The sequence below is a fragment of the Elephantulus edwardii genome, unplaced genomic scaffold (assembly GCF_000299155.1).
Source record: "Elephantulus edwardii isolate Elephantulus edwardi_28Jun2011 unplaced genomic scaffold, EleEdw1.0 scaffold00050, whole genome shotgun sequence".
Classification (NCBI taxonomy): Eukaryota; Metazoa; Chordata; class Mammalia; order Macroscelidea; family Macroscelididae; genus Elephantulus; species Elephantulus edwardii.
In genome coordinates this window covers 18,531,506-18,552,385 of record NW_006399800.1, presented here as the reverse complement: position 1 = coordinate 18,552,385, position 20,880 = coordinate 18,531,506, and the positions used below count along the sequence as shown (strand labels likewise).

General features: G+C 37.4%; 1 protein-coding gene across 1 annotated transcript in view; it reads left to right on the top strand.

Annotated features, from left to right (window-relative positions):
- MAN2A1 (mannosidase, alpha, class 2A, member 1) overlaps positions 1–20,880 on the top strand; it is a 308,450-nt gene that overhangs the window by 40,127 nt on the left and 247,443 nt on the right. The window contains exon 3 of the mRNA XM_006886707.1: positions 2,684–2,828. Coding sequence (XP_006886769.1) covers positions 2,684–2,828 — 145 coding nt within the window. The remainder of the gene's footprint in view (positions 1–2,683; positions 2,829–20,880) is intronic.

The following is a 20,880-nucleotide window of genomic DNA, read 5'->3' as shown; positions in this document are numbered from 1 at the left end:
TCTCATCAGTTCTTCCCTGCAGCTTGCCTGCTTTTCACCTCACCCATCCATCCACTAGTCTCTGCTGCCCTAGGTTTGGTGTTCCCTGCCCCCTTCCTCCCAATTCCTGCGTCTTCAGAGCTCCCGGAATATTTTGATTAATGTATTAGGCTTGTACTCCAGTTCTTCTGGATAGTCTTGTTTTTAAGGGTGAAAATCAAGGGGCAAAACCACATTGTCTTAGAGAGTTGATTAGAGCTCATGATGATCCTGTGTGTTGGAGAGTAGAACCGCTCAAGGGCTGTAGAGTTAAAACCAGAATTAGGAGTCTGCCTTTCGTAAACTGAAGGCTTGTCAGTCATGTGCTTCCCTTCTCTGACAGTTGTCAGAGGGCTGTTTTTAACCTGTGACTTAGAACAGAAACTGGAATTTGGTGGAGGGCCCTGAGAATTGAATATTTTGAAGTCAGATAAAATCAGTTGGCTTTTGGCCTTACTTTAGAGCAGATTTTTCCCCCCCTTTTCTCAGTTCCTAGAGGCATAGAACATGATACAATTTGGAGGCTTTGGCTGACAGGATAAGTCTTCAAGCTGAGGACAGCAGAGCCAGTCAGACCTTTTACCCACACCACAGCAGCCAAAGTGTGAACAGGCTAAAAGGATTTATTTAGCCTGTGCTCTCCATGGAGATGTGTTTCTATGACACTTGGTTTTGTTGAAATTGAAATTAACTTTTTAGTACTAACCCATGTCATCCATGTTAAGGCAATAAAAAGAGCATTTTATTTATTTATTAGGTCTAAATGGAGGATCATAGTGTGAATTAAACCTTAACATAAAGCAAAAAAAACCCATAACTGACTGAGCCTTTAGGCAACATCATGATAGATGTAGAAAACATTGAAATGATTAAAGTTTCAATTTTGCTCAGATCCATGATAAACACTTATGATAGCAGCATTCCAGAAATGGGTAGGGGGGGACTGTTAGATTAGGCAAATCTGCTCTCTGTGAAAGTGCTACAGAGCAAGGCTGTCAGTTTAAAGACTAAGGTGTTCCTTATCCAAGACATGATATTCTCATTTGCTTCATATGCATGCCAGAGTTTGACAGTGAGTTAGGAAGTTCAAAGAAGAATTGATGTCTTTGAATTTTGATGGTGGTGAAGAATGTTGAATAAAGGGAACTTTGCCAACCTCGTATGTAGAGAGTTGTGCTGCTATACCAAAGAATTTCTTTTGACAGTTTGAATCCAGCAGTCGCTTTTCAGGAGAAAAACAGTCTCCTCTCTTGTGAGCTATAGTTTTGGGATCCACTCCATGGCAATGACTTTGACGTTTGACTTGCCAAAAGAAAAAGGCAATGCAGGCAAGAGTCTTTCTTACAAGCCAACGTTATGAGACTTTGTCTCACATACGTTGGGCTTGTTGTCAGGAGGGAATATGTTTTGGAAAGGGATATCATACTGGGAAAGATGGAGAATGTGTAAAGAGATGAGCCAGGAAGTGGATTGCACAGTGAACAACAATGAGCAGAGATTGTGTGAGATATTGCAGCATAGGGCAAGGATTGGGTATGTTATATATAGGTTCACTATGAGTTGGAGTGGATTAGATGGCACCTAACAATAATAATAAATTTGGGTTCAATAAAAAGGAGTTCAGAGCAAGCATGGAAGGCAAGCAGAGTGAGTTAGGAAGAAATTGGGAGAACTAGGAGGTTGAAGAAGGAAGTGCTAACACGTCCTCCTACCCAGCTGCTTCCCCAAAAGATTTGTTGACTTATCTTTGGAAAGGTTTTCTTTTATTTATTAAAGTCATAAATTTTATATCCTGAAATATACTTTGTTTCCTCCTTTGTATAATTTGAGCTGTCCTTGAGATTTTTGTAACTCATTTATATTTTAATAAAGATATCTTTTTAACATCCTAATTAACTAATATAATTTAATGTTTACAAACTAGATTGTTTGGCAGTGCTCTTTGTCACATTTGCTTTCAGAGAGACTGAAGAGTAAAACTAAGTTTAATGACATTTTTTGGCAGTGTTTCCCCCTTTATATCCAAATAGAGGAGTAGCTCGAAGGAAACTGTAGTGTAAACTTAGGAAATTGTTAAGTAGAAGTTATAGCTCAGTTTTGAAAAATCTTTCCATTAAAAATGATTATGCCTAATTAATCTTATTATAGTGTTACTTTTAGAATTAAAAGGGCAAGCTTAAATATGCTGAAAGGAAGAATAGCTACAGATGCATTTTCATCAGATATGGATTTAAAGTATGAAATTGATTGTAAAATAAAGAAAGCCCAAAAAAGTAAATTAAAAGAATGCATTACTAAATTTAAAACTCACGAAATATTCTGGTAGTAATTTAATTTCCGCGGTGTGTTTTGTTTGCTGTATAGCCCCTATAATTTCTGTTAAATTACATTGGAAGAAAAGGGAGAAGATACTGAATAGAAGTATTTGTTAGAGGAAAGTAGATAAATGCAAGATAGTTACATCTGACAATTTTAAGCCTTTGAATGATGGTCAGATCTTCAGTTAACTTCTAAGAAGCAATTTTATTTTTTAAGTTGTATAAGCAGAGTACAGCAGGGAGTAGTTTTGAGCAAATATTTGCCAACATTAACCTTATATTACTAATGTTTGTGCTCGTATAAACTTACCCTAAGGTTTTATTTTATTTTTGGTCTTTATTTTTAGATGTTGGATGTTTACAGTCTGATTCCTTTTGACAATCCAGATGGTGGAGTTTGGAAGCAAGGATTTGACATTACATATAAAACTGATGAATGGGACACTGAGCCCCTTCAAGTCTTTGTGGTGCCTCATTCCCACAATGACCCAGGTAATTTTTGTATTTCAGAAATCCAGAGGTCTAAAGTCCCTTTAGACATAGAGTCTTTTAATGAGCTTATGTCTTACATTTTTGAGCTATAATCCTTTGATAATTTTAACACTAACTTAGTCCTTATATATTTTTATGGATCTCAACATTTAATTTTTTCTGTTTATATTATTCAATGTAAAATAGTCCTATATAGAATAGAATAGAATAGAATAGAGCCTCGTAGTAAGAAGCTGTGCTGTTATCCATCAGTTGCTCTCTGAGAGAAGGGTTGGCAGTCTCTTCCCATGTGATTAAACTGCCTCTGAAAACCCACTAGAGAGTCAGCTATGGATCATCCCCACTTGGTGGCACGCATATGTTGTTGCTATAACATATACAATGCAATATACAATATATATTATACAATAATACAACAATATATATTATATATTATATTATATTACGTATACAATAGTCTGTGTACCATGAAATAATTATGATGACAAGAAGGTCTTAAGTTTTGGGGATAAAAAGTTGTCTGCATTAAAATTACTTGTTGCTCATTTTTACTTAATGAAATACTTTGTAGAATATTGTGCATGTCTATAACTACAGTAAGAGAGACATTGTGTTTGTGATAAAGAGTGAAGCAGGAGAAAGTGGTAGTTAAAAGCGTTGGCTTGATGCCAGGGGGACATGGTTTGAATCCCAGTTCCATTAGTGATTGCTGGATGATTTCAAATATTTTACTTAATTCTCTAAGACTCAGGCTTTTTCCCCCTGGAGTTTTAGGATAATGTGTGTACTTCACAGGATAAAAGTGCAAAGGCGAGTTATGTGGCACTAAAGTAAAAAACCCCTACATTATTGTAAACTATCTTTTGTGATGACTTTTGTTATCTGCTGGGGATAGAGATTCCCCCACCTGGAGGTGAGAGTGAATGGCTAAAATTCTAATGAGAAATGTATTTTGATGTGCAAACATGTTAATCTGAGCACACTAGTATAGAATAAATGACTACTGAATATAATTACAACACTTTTTAAATTTTCTTCTTATTTTGGTTGAACTTTGAAAGATTTGTTTGAGATACTTAGATTTTGATCAGTATTATTAGACACCAGTAGTCACCTTTTGCTTTAACTTCTTGTTCCTTCCTGCTAGCACTCATTTATCATCTAATAATATTTTTCCCTTTTCTGCTATTTTGTAAGGCAATGTGACTGTTACATAGTACCTGATACTAACACACAGTTAAGTATGTCTGTGCAAGTGTGACTGAGTGAAAAAGCAAGAGAGAGGTATCTCCTAAAATATGTTAGAATGATTTCGCCATGATTCTTAGAATTTTCGTAGTTAATGTAATATTGTAAAGATACTCTGTGGTATGATCTCATGTGACCAGCCATTCCATTTTAAGGGGAAGAGAGTGATACGCAACACCTTTATGACCTGATCTGATGGAAGAGGCATTTTCTCAGGCTGTGGCGTGTATCACCTTCCATCTTACATGAAGTAAAAGTAGAGAAACGAGCAGAGCAGGAAGAACCTGACTAGTTCCAAGGAAGAAGGGCCCGGAATAGATAGAGCTTATCATTTGATCCTGAGTCCCTGAATTGAGAAAGCCTCAGACACTCGAAAGAAGATAGGGAGATCTCTAAAGGATGCTGGGACCACAGATGTGGACAGGACACAAAGACTTTGCTGCAGAAATGACATAGAGACACTCTTCCCTGAGAAGTGGTACCCAAAATTGCTCGTGTGCATAAGGACACTATGAGTTGTAATTGACTTGACGGAACATAATGACGACAATAAAGCCATCTACTTGTAATGTTTCTATTTTAGCAGCACTAGAAGACTAAGATAGTTTCCTAGTTTTCAGAAGCATGCTGATTTTGAGTGTGAGATGAAGCCTGAGAGGTGGATCATGGATGGTGGCATGGTTGAATTTTTAAAGTACTCTGCACAGCTGTAGAGAATATGTGACATTGGTATTGTTGTGGAGATCTGCAGGGAGCACATGGCGTACATCAGCATCTGACTTTGATTCTGTCTTTTGTCTTAATGACTTTAACTCTTTCTCCAGAAACCTATGAGGCTAACTTTTCCTCATGTATTTTGATTCATGCTGTTCCTTAGTCTCAGTTTGTTTCTTCAAATCCACACACAGGGGTTGTCAGGCCTCTTGGAAAGCCTTTGGAGATGTGGACTTCATAATCAGACAGAATCCTGCAGGTATGCTGACTCTGCTGTGGACTGCCATGCCACCTAGGTTTTATTTATTATTGTAGCTGTAAAATGAAGATCACTGAGTAGAGCAGCATCTTAAGCAAGGGTTAAAGTAAGTGGATAAGGTGATTAAAATCATGTCTACTCCATACTCCTTGTATTTGCCTAATTGACAGAATGGATTATAACAATATATATAAAAATGGACTTGAGCATATCAGAGATATGGCACAGGATAGGGCAAGATTCAGATCTATTGCTCGTAGGGTTTCTATGAGTTGTAGGTGACTCAGTGACATCTAACAACAACAAGAAGCACCAGATTAAGTTGTTGCTGCAGTTGGTTGCCATAACTGCTCAAGGGGTAAGAATTGTGACTTTTCGGAAGCAGATTGCTAGTCTTGGTTTCCAAGGCACCTGGTGAGTGGGTTCAAACTATTTCAGTGTTTAGCTGATTACACCACTCAGATAAAGTACTAGCATGTTTGCATGGAGAAACTGGGTGCAGACACCACCTGCCTTTCATTATTGGTCAGTGAAATGAGATGCTCGTGCTTCACCTGGGTTTGGAGACTGCCTTGGGCCTATAGCTGTTGTTTTGTGTTGTTTTTTTTTTAAATGGGTGTGTCAAAGGCCATGCAGTTGGCACAGGATAGAGCAGGGTTTAGGGCTGTTGTACATAGGGTTGCTATGAGTCACAAACGACTTGACAGCACATAACAACAACAAGAACTCTGAAAAACTTGTTTTTGGAATGAAAAAGTAACAGTTCTTTGCACCATTTTATTTGAATTGTTGCCTATTTTCTCTTTCTGCCAGTCATGCAAACTTAAATGAGTTCTTGTTACTTTATTGGATATGTGATATTGGATTTCATTTGTGTAATCTGTATTGTAAGTTACAAGGCAGGAGTGGCATCCACTTCCAAAATAGCTTGCTTCTGGAAACTCTATGAACATGGAGGAACGATGAATGTTATACAAGTGTTCAGGTCTTTCGTTCATAGCATTGCTATGAGTTATCTATGACTCAATGGCACTTAACAAGAACAAGAACAACAACGACAATAATGAGAGTACTCTGTTGGCCTACTGGATAGAAAGTTAGGCTGCCAAGCCAAAAGTGGGTGATTTTACTCTGAGGCTCCCAGGCCTGGTTTAAATTGTTTTTTGTTGAGCATTCTTCAGAGTGGTATAGCACTGGTCTGTGCATTGCTGTACAGAGGCAACTCGAGGTTGCTGTGATGCTGAACACTGTGACACTGATGTGTCATATGTGATAATGGTTATCCATGGTGGACAGTGTTTGGCAGAGCTCCCCGATTAAAACAAGCATGGAAGCAGGAGTGGCATCCGCTTCAGAAATGGCTTGCCTCCGGAAACACTGAACATGGAGAAATGATGAAAGTTATACATGTGTTCAGGTGTTTCATTCATAGGTTTGCTATGAGTTGTCTACAACTCGATAACAACAACAACAACATTTCACAAGTATCTTTTGAAACAGTTTTGTCTGAAACGCACCTCTCCTATTTTTGATGGTATTTTTTCAAAGCAGAAAATACTTTTATTAATATTTTCTTTTTTTTTTAACCCCAAACTCCTTCAGTCTCACTTCATCGTATTGTGTAATGCAGACACTTAACTATAATAATGAACTTTGTGGTTTACCAGGCAGTTGGCCAAATGTTATATAAACATGTATGCTCACACTAACCCTTAGAGATTAGGGACACTTGCTTATTACAAAGACATTATCCATTTTTCTAGTTTACACTGGGAGTGAGCAAAATACAGATAATTTTTGTTAGTTTACTTGCATCTTATTGTCTTTAAAACATGAATAATAAAAGAATGTATGTATTTTTCTCACTGTCAAGCCTAGCCCAACACTTGACATACAGTTCTTGCATACCATCAAGTCAGAACCAACTCATAGCTGACCCTCCAGTGGGTTTTCAGAGGCAGTAAGTCTCATGGGAGGAGATTATCCTTCCTTTTCCAGTCAAGCAGCTGGTGGATTTGAACTGTTTGTGTTTGGGATTGCAAGCAGGCTCTTACCACTAGGCTACCCGACCTCCCTATACTTGATGTAAAATAATAGCTAAATATCCTGGACTCTTCTCATCTGTCTTTATTATGTCCCTCCTCAACTTTATCATACTGTGCACAGGCAACACCAAACATACACACATATCACCAGCTGCATATTTACAGTCACTGAAGGCTTCAACTTTTATCTTTTTAACCACCATGTCTCTCATGCCTAGAATAGTCACTGTAATGTACTAGCATCCAGTTGATTGCTGTCCACTGTATTCTGACTGCCAGCAAGCCCTTTCTTGGTCAGAGTAGAATTGCACTTTATCAAATTTTCATTGGCTGTGAAATTTCCATATGTTCATCAATCCAATCTCTGAGCTACCTCTGCGTGGACTTGAACCATTAGCCTTTTGGTTAGCAGATAAGAGTATCATTTGTGCTATCCAGGGACTTCAAACAAGGATATAGTCAGTTGTCAGTATTTTTAATTCTGGAAGTTAATAAACAAATGAAATAGACTCTTCAGAATCAGATGAAACACTTGACTTAATCCTTGCCCTATTTTTTTTTTTAACATACCTTCTTCCTACTGTCTAGTTATTTCTTTTCCTTTAGGAAATACCTTCTGTAAAATGTCCTTTGTAATATTATGTACCTGCAGAAGAAGATATTAAACTCTTCAAGGATAGAGCTGGCCTCTGCCTTTGAGATATTTTTTTTTATGGCATTACTGTTCTTGCAACATACTGTTAGTATGTTGTTTTGTGAGAAGACATTTCTAATAACTGTTGCTGACTGCAATAAATGAATCTGCCTGTTGGTATCCTAGCAACCATAGTTGAATCTTTTTTGTCTTAGTAAAAGATGTTAATGACCCTTACCCTCAGGCCTTTCTCCACTTGAGGTAAAAATTATGGCTAGAAACAGGCCTTTCAAAACTAAAGCAGTTTTTGTCATCAAGCAAAATGCTAGTGCAAAGAGCCTGCTAACTTTTCTTAGTAATTTTCATACCACAGTTCCTTAACAAAAGTGGAATTTAGATTAAATTATTCTGTGAAAAATGGAATCTTTCAGATTGCAAGGAAATAACTATTTTATAAGGGAGGAGAAAGAGGAAAAGTGTATGCACATACGTTCCAAGTCACAATGTGACTCTGTAATGGGAAATCTTTGTAAAATACTTCTAAATGAATGCGTAATTAGGCAATTTACTTTTGAAATGAGATTTGTAGAGATTTGTTTGCATTTTCTACAGCAACAATTTAAAACAAGTTTTAGCTTGGTAGTTTATTTCATCAGGGGGCTTTGTCAGTTGTGGATAGAAATATTTAAAATAGATTTTTAAAAGATTTCTGTATTTAGTTTCCCAACTTGGAGAATTTTTGTTGCTGTGCTCATACAAATGTAGATATTTTTCTTCTTGAGCAATTTTGGTAATATTCCTTAGGAAAAGAGATGTTTCAAATTATTTGTCTCTTAACTAAATTCTTAATTATGTCTTCTTTCAGTTTATAAAGACATGTAACAAATGTCATAGAATATTTGTGTGGTTTACAAAGTTAAAACCAAATTAGAAAAGCATTATTAAGTAAATGCTGATAACTTTGTGCTGTTATGCTTTTGAAAAGTTTTGAATCATAGACCATGAAATTAAGTGTTAGTTGATTGATACATGTTCATGTTGCATTTAATAAGCTGATTAAAACACAATTACAGCACCTTTGTATCTATGATCTTAATTCTTTGCTCCCCACTAGTTAAACTGCTGGAATATTTAGTTAATTTTTTTTCAAAGAAATCACAGTGTGTAAAGTGAAGATAAGGCATGCTAAAAGGAATGTTGGACAGCATATTGTTAGTTAAGTAATTTGTAAAATGGATATTAGAAAATAATCCCTTATGTGGTATGACTATAAAATAATCAGAAGACAGAGGCCCAGGAGTTAGCCTGGAAAATAATTTTTTTCTGTGAATTTATGGTCCATTTGCAGAATTTCTCTTGGCTTAAATGAATAATTAGATATTCAGTTTTTTTTTTAAATTAATAGATTTTTGCCTTTAGTGTCATCTGGTAATTTGAAATTATATCTTTATTTTCAAAACGGTTACCAGAAAGACCAAAAATTTGTCAAGAAATAATAATAGTAATAACAACAAGCTTCTGTTTAAATATGAATTAAGTCTTGTCAGAAGGCACCAGAAGTTGAACAAAGCCTATAGAAGTGGGCATTACCATAGGGGAGACTTTGAATTCAGTTGTAGAGGGAAATGTTTGAATGTGAACAGTTTCAGGAATACTTTCATTACTTTAGCTGTGGTAGAATGAAGTGGTTTCTTTGGTTTTACTACTGTGATAGGAAATTTCAGTTGCTGGAAGGACTGAGGATGAGGAAGAATAGCTGAGAACCTGCATTCCTTGCTAGTCCTACATCAGGGTAGTTCCAGTCATGTGTTACTTTATGGAAGCACCCAAAAGTGGTAAATTCAACCCTGTTTAACAGGTAAGGTAATCCGGACCAAGGTTGTTGCATTCTGGTGAGTTTCATTTGAAGCAGAGCAAACCCATCTGATAGAGTAGAGCTGTCCTGTGGGGTTCTTGCAGGTTGTAATCTTTATGAGAGCAGATTGCCAGGGCAGCTTCCCTTGGAGCAGCTGGCTACGTTTGAACTTTTAGCTCTTCCATTAGCAGCTAAACGCTTAACTGTTGTTTCATCCAGAGTCCTTGAGGTCGGTAGAGTGGGGTTGAGTGCCACTGATTCAAATACAGCTCATAGTAACCTATGAACAGATCGAACCTTGCCCTTTCCTGTGCCATCATCGTGATCTCCATCATGCCAGGCCCTTAGCTGTAGACACTCTCAGTCCATCTTGTTGAGGGTCTCTTTTCACCAGCCCTCCACCTCTCCTAGCTGCTGTTTCTTTCTAAGCACTGGCTTGACTTGACAGGTTACCCAAAGTATGTGAGAAGCCAGTGTAGTTGACCATAATTTGTTCAAGATTAATCAGTGATACTTTGGCAGAAGCTAGTAAATGGAAATTCATTTTGCTGATGCCCAAACCTGTGTTCTTAATGTGTACCACATTGCCTCTTAAGAAACTTTATTAAGTCCAAATGATACTGTTTCTTCTTATTTTATGGATACCAGCCAATTCTGCACATTTATCTGGACTCCTAATTAGGTTGTCATACTTAGCAAATAAAAATGAAAGATGCTAAGTTCAATTTGAGTGCTTTTAATTGGGTATAAGTATGGTGCATAACTTACAATAATAAATATTGCATACTAACATATTTTACTAAAAATGTATTCCTCTTTTTATCAGAAATTAATGTTTAACTTGATATGCTGTATATCATCTGGCAAACTTTATTGCTAAAAATATCCTAACATTTAAGGGTAAAATATTTACATGGTTTTGTCCTAAAGAGAACTCTAGAATTGGTGTATTGAGGTTTCTATATACAACTATCTAGCACTAATAGACAGTCCTAAATAGGATGTCTGTTTATGCTTTATTGATTATACAAAGGCATTTGACTGTGTGGATCATAACAAATTATGGCTAACTTTGAGAAGAATGCAAGTCCCAGAACACTTAATTGTACTCATATGAAACCTATACCTAGAGCAAGAGAACACTGAATGGTTTAAAATTAATAAAGATGTGCATCAGGATTGTATCTTTTCTCCATACCTGTTCAATCTGTATGCTGAGAAGATTATTTGAGAAGCTGGGCTCTTATGAAGAAGAAGGTGGTGTCAGTATTGGAGGAAGACTCATCAGTAACCTTTGTTTTGCCGATGACACCTTTTTTTGCTGAAAAGGAGGAGGACTTGAAGCACATGTCACAGAGGAACAAGTCCTTCAATATGGATTGCATCTTAATGTCAAGAAAATAAAAAATTCTCACCCCTGGAGCAATAGGCAACTTTATGCTAGATGGAGAAATGATTGAAACTGTCAATAACTTTATCTTTCTTGGATCCACAATCAGTACATTTGGTACCAATTGTCTGGAGATCAGAAGACGTATTGCATTGCAAAAGTATGCAGTGAGGAACCTCTCCAAATTATTGAGGAGCTTTGAGGACTAAGGTATGCCTTATTCAGGTCATGGTCTTTTCAGTCACTAGCTATACTGCTGAGAGCTGGACAGTGAATATGGAAGACAGAAGAAGAATTGATGCCTTTGAACTGTGATGTTGGAGAAGAATAATGAATATTCCATGAACTGCCAAAGGAAAAGAAAACAAAACAACAAACAAACAAACAGGTATGTCTTGGAGAAAATGGAGCTGAAGTGTTACTTGGAGGCAAAGATGATAAAGCTTCATCACACATTCTTTGGAAATGTTGCTAGGAGAAGCTGTTCATTGGACGACATCGTGTTTGGAAAGGTAAGGGATAGTGAAAGAAAGGACCTTTAACCAGATGGATTTACACAGTGACCACTGCATTGAACTAGAGAATGCCAGAGATTGTGACAATGGAACAGGATAGGGGAGGGTGGAGGGTTTACTTCTGCTGTTCCTAGGGTCACTATGAGTTGTACTTGATTTATAGCTCCTAACATCAACAACAACGTACAGAACAATAAACTTTAGAGAACTCAGGCTCTCCTGTACTGTCTTGTTTGACCAGCACACACATGAAGCAGTTACTGGAGAGATATAGATAGGTAATTATTAATCCTGTCTTGGCTGTGGTTACCTTTTGTCTAAAATGAGTTTGCCCTTCAAGTCTGCATGCTTCAGACCTTGCAGATCGCCTAAAGAGGCAGAAATTCCTAACATTTGTGGAATTTACTATACTCTAGGCACTGTTTAGACTCTGTACCCACGACCATTGAGTCCACTCTGACTCAAAGTGACCCTCCTTCATTTTTCTGAGGCTGTAAATATTTACAGGAGGGAACTGATCATCTTTGTCCCACTAAGTAGCTGGCTGGTTCACACTGTGACCTTTCAGTTCTTGTGTCACCAAGCTTGCTTTCTAAGCATTCCAGATACATTAAGTCCATTAGTCTTCATAGAGGCCCCTCCGTGGTGCACATCGCTCGCACTCAACTGGTAACTGAAAGCTTGGTGGTTCGAAATGGCCTGGCGATCTGATTCTATACTGATCACAGCCTAGGAGCACAAGGCATCTACCCTGGAGTACATGGCATCTACCCTGGAGCACATGGCATCACCATGATTCAGAATCTACTTGATAGCTCAGAACAACAGCAATTCCTTATAGCCCCTTTCAGTCTTACCTTACCTTCCTGTCACAGATAAGAAAATTTAGATGCAAGAGAGGTTTATTTGTCCTGGGAGAGCTGGGTTTGAACCGGTGCCATCTGGCTCTGGAATCAGCACACATAATGATTATTTAATACTGCCCATTATGGGTAATACTTCCTGAAACCACAGACAGAACAGGTAGGAGGAAAGTCTTTTAAGTGTTCCCAAGCCAAATGTCATCTACTTTAGTAGTATTAATCATAAAAATGATTTTATTAAGTATTTTGCAAAAAGAGCTACCTTACCACACTATTTCTTTCCTGTTCTTTATTCCTTCTGATTTTTTTCTCTCTTTATTGAAATAAATGTGTCTGTCCTTAAATGCTACATTAGTACATGAGATGGTGAGTGGTTTTTCTCAGTGCTACATTTTTTACAATTATAAAGTGATTTAGAAGTAGTATTTCCCAGTTTTAAAGCTTTTTCTTCTAGAAACTTTAATAATAACAACCCGGTCTTTGCCTGACCGTAAGACTGATTACCTCTCCCATACCTGAAGATCAACTCAAAGAATTCTGGTTTTCCCCCTGTAACTTGTAATAATGCTTTTTGTATTTTAAATAATGCTCTTTTATAATTTTAAAAATCCCAGGTCTGAAGTGACTTCGTTTGTTGGCATGATATATTTTTGCAGATGAAATCTTTAGCATGAGAAATAAATTACTTCAGCACCATGGTGATGCAGAAACTATTTTGGAAGTTGATCTCAGAAGTGCAAGTGTTAGGTATCAAGGTATGCAGGTCTTTTAAAGGACACTTAGAAAAGCAATATAATAAGGGATAATAATTGGAGCTCATACGGATGCCCCTGCAGGAGGACACAGCCCAGCTGACCTAACAGTAATGCAAATGGGTGCCTGTGTTGTGGGATAAAATTTCCAGTGGCAGCATCTTACATGGGTTCAAAAAGTGCTGTGTCTCAAACAATTTCATGAGAGTGAAGATGATATGCTTAGACAACTGTTATGGGAAACCAAAGCACTTGGTAATAAAAGCTTAGATGGTTTTGGAAACTTGAAGTCAAAAGCATTTAAAAGAATCAGCAGGTTGATCTTCATGATGTTGTTAGGTACTATCTGGTTGGGTTTTATTCAGGGCTACCCCCTGTATTGCCTGGTTTTGGGCCATACTTGCATTTGCAGTAGGTTCACTATGAGTCACAGCGACTCGGCAGCACATAACAGCAGCAACAACAACAATATTATGTTTGAGTTCATTGTTGCATTCACAACAACATTACGTTTGAGTTCATTGTTGCAGCCATAGTATCTGTTCATCTCATTGAAGGTCATCTTCTTTTTCACGTCCTCTTCTTCTTCACTGACCCTTTGCTTTGCCAAGCATGATGTTGTTCTCCAGAGACTGGCCCTTCCTGATAGTGGGTCCAAAGCTTATAAGGCTAATGATTACTATCCTTGCTTTTAAGGAGTGTTCTTGTTATATTTTATCCAATAAAGGTTTGTTTATTCTTCTTTGAGTCTACGGCATATTCACTATTCTTCACCGGCACCACAACTTAATGGCATCAGTTCTTCAATCATTGTCCATGCATATGTTGTTGTTAAGTGCCATCGAGTTGACTATGGCTCACAGTGCCCCTATGAACAATGAATCTGAGCCCTGTCCTATTCTGTGCCATTCACATCATCTCTGATATACTTGAGCCCATTGCTGTGGTCACTGTGTCAGTCCATCTTGTTCAAGACCTTCTTTCCTGACTCTCCAACTTTCCAAGCTTGATGTCCTTTTCCAAGGACTGGCCTCTCCAAACAACATGCCCACTCTATGTGAGACTATTCTTGTCTCCAAGGAACACCCTGGCTGCACCTTTCTAGGATAAATCTGGTTGTTATTTTTTGCAGTGCATGGGATATTCAGTATTCTTCTGTATTACAACCCAAAGTCATTGATTCTTATTCTGTCATCCTTACTCATTGTTCAGCTTTCAGATATATAACAAGTGAATGAAAAGGTCATGGTTTGGATCAGGTACACATTAGTCTTATAGCTGATGTTGTTGGTCTTCAGCATCTAGGAAACTTCCTTCTTGTTTTTTGTTACCAATTTGGTGTTATTTTATCTTTTTCTTTCCTGTTGTTGTTCCTATCTTAGGAACAACATTTTGCATTTTGTTCCCATTTTCACTGTAGAAACTGTTTTCATTTAGCTTTTCTTTATTGCTTTGCCCTTATTAGATGCTTAGTATGTGTTGGCATGAATAAACCAGATTGTTAATTAAAATTCTTTCACAGTTTATCAGGGGAAGACAGAAGTTTAACTTATAATACAAATGTTGAAATTAAAATTAATCAACAGCATAGTTTTGTTTTGGTAAAACCAATTAAAATCATATATGGCCCCTTATATATGAGGCTTGATGTTGCTGTCATATGCTGAAAGATTGGAAGAGTTATGAAAGACATTCATTGCTTATTTGGTGATTGAGAACAATTATAATAAGAGATTTTTTATGAATGTTTATTTTTTAAAATTTTATTTTGTTGTGACATTAAACTTAAAATAACAACTTAAAACTAAGTGCATTTAAAATGTTTATTATTCTGTTACTTATTTGGATGTGACTTTGGGAACTCAGAATCTTTTTATATTTTTCTCAAAACCAAATAAAACCAAACCTATGGCCATCGAATCAGTTCTGACTCAGAGTGATTTTGTAGGTTAGAGTAGGACTGCCCATAGTATTTCCAAGCCTGGAAATCTTCTCCTATGGATGGATTATTGTGTGCCATTGAGCCAGAATCGCTAGTGGGTTGCAACTGCAGGCCTTTTGATCAGCTGCAGAATGTTTTTAGCAGGTGATGTGATATGCCCTTGAGCCAGAATCAAAACATTATTGGTGCTCCAGCAAGTGTTCAGAGGTAGTAAATAGCGTGGGAGGAGGTTGTCTAGCTTTCTCTTGCAGAGCATCTGGTAGATTCAAACTACATGCATTTAGGTTGACAGCTCAACTCTTTACCACTAGGCCACCATATCTCCTATATTCCTCAAAGCTGCTGCTTGCATATTCAGTTTTTGAATGGAATGAATCAACTCACTAAAAATTCATTACTGTAAAGTGTAAACTATTATAGTGCAGCAATGCTTTGAAGAGTGAAACTTTTTAATAGTAGATGTTTTAAATCATCTTAGGGCTGACAGAGACTTTTTTGGTTTTATAAAATTTTTTATTATTATTAATACTAATGAAAATTCACAAATTTTAGATTACCATTCATTCATTATTGCACTTTCTCCCGGCCCATCCCTCCTCTCCAGTTCGTTCTTCTTTTTGAAAAGTAAAAGAAAAAATTCTTCATTGTTAATGCAGTCCCTCCCCCCTAAGTCCATACAACTATGCAGCCTTCGTTCTGGACTCATGTCATGACAATGATACCTTTTTAAACAGTTCTCTCTCTCTCTCTCTCATCTGTTTCAATGCAGTATGCATAATTTATCCCATCTTTAGCAGTCTACCCCAAATCCTGATGTCAGTCCCGTTTCACAACAGTGGCACTATGCGGTATTTGTCCTTTTGTGTCTCAGATACTTCATGCAGCATAATGTCCTCCAGGATCACCCATTTTGAATTATATTTCATGAGTTCTTTGTTTTTCAGTGCTTTATAGTATTCCATTGTGTGAATATAATGGAACTTCTCTGTCCATTCAATTGTTGATGGGCACTTAGGTTGTTTCCTACTCTTTTCTATTGTGACCAAAGCTGTGATAGACATGGGTGTGCATATATCTGTCTGAGTGGTGGTTATTGTTTCTTTGGGGTATATTCCCAGTAGTGGAATTGCTGGGTCAAATGATACTTCTATTTGCAACTTTTAGAGAAAGCTCCATACTGTCTTCCATAGTGGCTGCACCATTTTACACTGTCACCAGCAGTGAATAAGGGTTCCAGTTTCTCCACAATCTTGCCAGCATTTGTTGTTTGCTGGGAGGACTTTTGAACTATAAATAATATAGAAACATTAGTCAACAATTATTAGGTTAGCCTAAGGACAGGCAGTGAACATTAATACTAATAGTGTGGCATCTTTTATCCCTAATTTTATTTCTAGTTGAAGTTGTCTATACAGTTCACTTTTTTTTTCTTTTTTCAAGCAATTACTAAATTCTTATTCTTCCCGGCTTTGCATTGATGCTGGTAGATCCATGAGAAATGGCCAGTTTGCAGCTTGGGCTATATTATTGTATGTTGTTGTGCACCATCAATTCAGAGCTAACTCATAGCTGACCTTCCAGCAGTTTTTCCAGAGGCTCTAACTTGCAGGACTGGAGATTGCCCATCCTTTTCTTATGGAGCAGCTAGTGGATTTGAACCTTGTACCTTTGGGATGGTGATACCACTCCTTTCAACTAGGCCACCAGAGACAACCTTTTATATCTTGGGCCAGCAAAATAACAGAAGAGCCACATTATTTTATCTCTAAATATTTAGAAATTATAAATAAAACTAATAAATTACTAATAAAATAGATACTTTCTACCTACCTTGAAAAATATTTCAATGATCTGGAAGCCAGGTGGGGATTTAGACTGTTTAGATGCCAGTGTTCTCTGCTGCTTTCTGATAGTTTGGAATCAGCTGACCTATCAACAGCCTACTTTCCCCATTCTAAACTCAGGTAGGGGTGCTTGGTAACAGCCCAGCATTGTGTACACCCTCCAAAAACTACATCCCTTTGATAACTGCTTGGGCTGGACCCTGGCGCATTCGAGAAGCCAGCTTGTGCACATAATGTGGGTTGTCATGTGCTGAATGTCAGGACTGCTCCCCAGTTGGCTGGATATTTGACCCTCTGGATTGTACTGTGGAAAGGGGAGTGCTCAGCGGCAGAGCATGGAGCTCCCTCTAGAGCTGAGGATTCAGTCACCAGATTTGTCTTGTCTGCTCTTGAATAAAGCTAAGTGCTCTTCAAATACATCAGAGCTACCAAGAAATAGTGTAGAACCAAAAATGTAAACATAGAAATTAATCAGTGAAAAATTAAGAAAACATTTTTGCACAGTTTTGCACAACTCATGTCCCTTTCATGTGTATTGGAGTAGAACTGGGTGTGAGCTGCAGGTTTCTGTTTGTGCAAGTTTGCAGAGCAAATTGGTGTTTAATGTAACCATTCACACACATTTTGCTTTATGGCACTAGTTAGAATACTCACATTGTAACCTCCCTCTTCACTCTCCCTCCCTATCATTCTTGTTACAGTTCACCCTTCTATCTTATCTCTTCCTGCCTTCTGAGCTTTATCCTGGGGCAAATACTACTCTTCTGATCTTTATGATTATTCTGAGGAACAATCATGGTATTATTACCATATAAAATTGTGTATTATTTGGATGAAAGTGGAGCCACAAAAGTCCATCTATTTTCATAATTTTGTCTTTCATCATGTATTTTCCTCCCACTCTGCATTCAGCCGTGGTAGCCGGGCACCATCAAGCTCTTCTGGTTGAGGCTCCTCTAGGTTGAGGTTCACATGACTCCTAGAACTGCTTGTTCCTATGTGTCTTTGCTTAACCCCTCCCTCCCTCTTCTTTGTTCCAGACTGAAAGAGGCCCATCGCTGCACCTTAGATGGGCTGGTTAATTTTCGGTGGTTTCAGACTGATTTTGTCCCCCAAAAAGCAGATCTTCAGGCTTTTCTTCCCAGGATTTTTACATTTATTTTTTTTCTTTTACTTTAGAAGATATTATTTTTAAATTTTATATTGGTTTACATACAAAATTCTTACATATTGTGTTTATTTCATCGACATTGTGTTTCCCACATTGCTTCATTCACATTGTGTTTCATACGATCATTCCCATACACTGTGTTTTATTAAATTAATCATTGATCTGTGCCCACTATTACCCCACCTTTTCAGATACCTACCGGATCTTTCCTAATTCCATTAACCCTTCCCTTCTCCCACCAAACTCTGTGACCCTATGATTGATTTTCCCCACTTCCACCTTCATACTTAGTATTATTTTTAATGATAAAAATAACGACGTATTCATTGTTGTCAAGTTGGAATTAACTCTTAACTGACCCTCCATTGCATTTTCAAAGCTATAGGTCATGCAGGAAGAGAGGCGCATCCTTTATCCTTAGAGCCGCTGTTGGATTTGAGCATCCGAGAGGTGTGGGCTTTGAGTTAGTGCACAACTCCCCACAGACTAGGCCCCCAGAACTCTATGATGATGATTAAATAGTGGTGCTCAATTTCTACTCACATCTGATGCTTTAGAGAACTTCTTATACACTCTTTGCTTGAAAATTTTCCTTATTTAAAATAGCTAAAAACTGATTTTTGAGTTATAAGTTTGATTCCTTCTAGCAGTGCACCAGAAGTAAGTCTTAGAAATCGACATTTTAAGGAAATGGGACATTTCGAACCTTATGGAGCACAGTGCAGCTCTGACATGCATGGAGTTGTCATGGATCAGAATGAACTCTATAGCAACTGGTAATGTTGTGAGAGTGAAAAAGAATACATTGAAATGAATTCATAACGCTGCACTAGCCTTCATTCAATTTCCAGATATATAAAAGGGAAAGAACAAAGTGAATTGACCACTAAAGTCGATCAGTTTGCAACTCAATGTCCTAGGATTATTAAATCTAGTATTAGGAATATAATTTTATTCTCGCAAAGATTCATCCCATACGTCTTTTCATAAAGTACAGTCTTTTTGATTCGTCTCTTGTTAATATACAATTGGAGTTTTAGTACAATTTATAAAAAGAAAGAGTCAATTCAATGTAAAAGGGAATACTTGATTACTCTATTGTATAACAGCAATAAAAGCTAATTTACTGTTATATTACTCAATATTGAAAACTGCAAGAGGCTATCTTTTAGTTCATTCTTCATTAATTGTGTTATATTGTAGTGATATTAGTAGCTATTATAGATGGGTTTTATGGAAAGCTTTTAAGTTGACATCTCTGAGCTTGTATTTTGTCTCACGTAAATATCTTTGGCACATTTTCTCATGATTTTTGAAGGGCAAGTGAAGTGTTGAAGGCAAAATGGATTACTATAATCAGTCACTGTGGTTTCTCAATGAAAACTGTTACACACCATTTTAAAAATAGTCTTGGTTCGTAACAAACCAAAACTGATGAAAATAACTGATTGTTCTTAAAAACAATGGGAACAAAATGTCTTAAAAATCTTGATAAAGGATTTATTTTAAATTTGGCTTTTTATACTAGATTATTGGAGTTCCGGAATTAAATCAATTTCAGAAACATTCTACTCTTCAGTGGTCAAATAATTAGAGATTAATTTTGATCTTTGTTAAAATACAGGTAAAAGGCATGTGTAATATTTTAAAGATGATAATTCTAATAATTGTTGATGTTGTTGTTGTATGAACCATTGAGGTGGAATTGACCCATTGGTGACCCTCTGGTGGATGTTCAGAGGCCGTTTATCACACAGAAGGAGATTGCCCATTCGTCTCCCATGGAGTAGTTGGTGGGATTCAAACTGCGTGCCTTTGGTATTGCAGCACAGCTTCTTGCCTCTAGGCCACCAGAGTTCCCTTAATTTTAATAGAGTCATTTAAGTAATTTATACAGTCCTTATTGCCCGCATATAATGAACATGATACAGGCATATGTGTAACTTGTTATGATGTAGACTCTGCTCCATCTTGCAATATGGAGCTACCTGTCATATCTTAAGTATTGTAGTTGTTGTTGTTAGGTACCATCCCTGTGTACCACAACCCTAAACCCTGCTCTATCCTGTGCCAATCTTAAAGTCTCTGACACACCTACACTCATTACCCCAGTCACTGAATCAATCCGTCTCATCGAGGGTCTTCTTCTCTCCCTCTACATGCTTCATGCCCAAAGTATGTGAGATGAAGCATCACATTTTTTTGCCTCCAAGGAACAGCCTAGTCTCACCATCTGTAGGACATACCTGTTTGTTCTTTTAGCAGTTCATGCTATATTCAGCACTCTTGTCCAGCACCACAGATCGAAGGCATCAGTTCTCCTTGTGTCATTCCTAGTCATTGTCCAGCTTTCTGAGCTTAGCAAGTAATTGCAAAGACTGTGACCTGGATGAGGCACATCTTAGTCTCCAGACTGAATTCGTTGCTCTTAAGTACTTTGGAAAAGTTTCTGACAGCAGACTTTCCCAGTGCAATTTGTCTTTTAATTTCCTGGCTGTTGGTACCAAGATTGTTGATTGTGGAGCCAAGCAAACTAAAGCTATTAACAATTTCAGTATTTTCATGATGCTGACATTTGGCCCAGTGGTAAGAATCTTTGTTTTCTTGATGTTGAGTTTCAATCCATATTGATGGCTGTAGTCCTCGACCTTCTGCAACAAGCACTTCTGGTCCTACTCAGTTTAAGCAAGCAGGGTTGTATCATCTGCATAACACAGATTGTTGATGAGTATTCCTCCAATCCTGAAGCCGCATTCCTCTTCATAGAGCCCAGCCTCCCAGATGATCTGTTCTGCATATAGTTTGTAAATTAATTTTAGT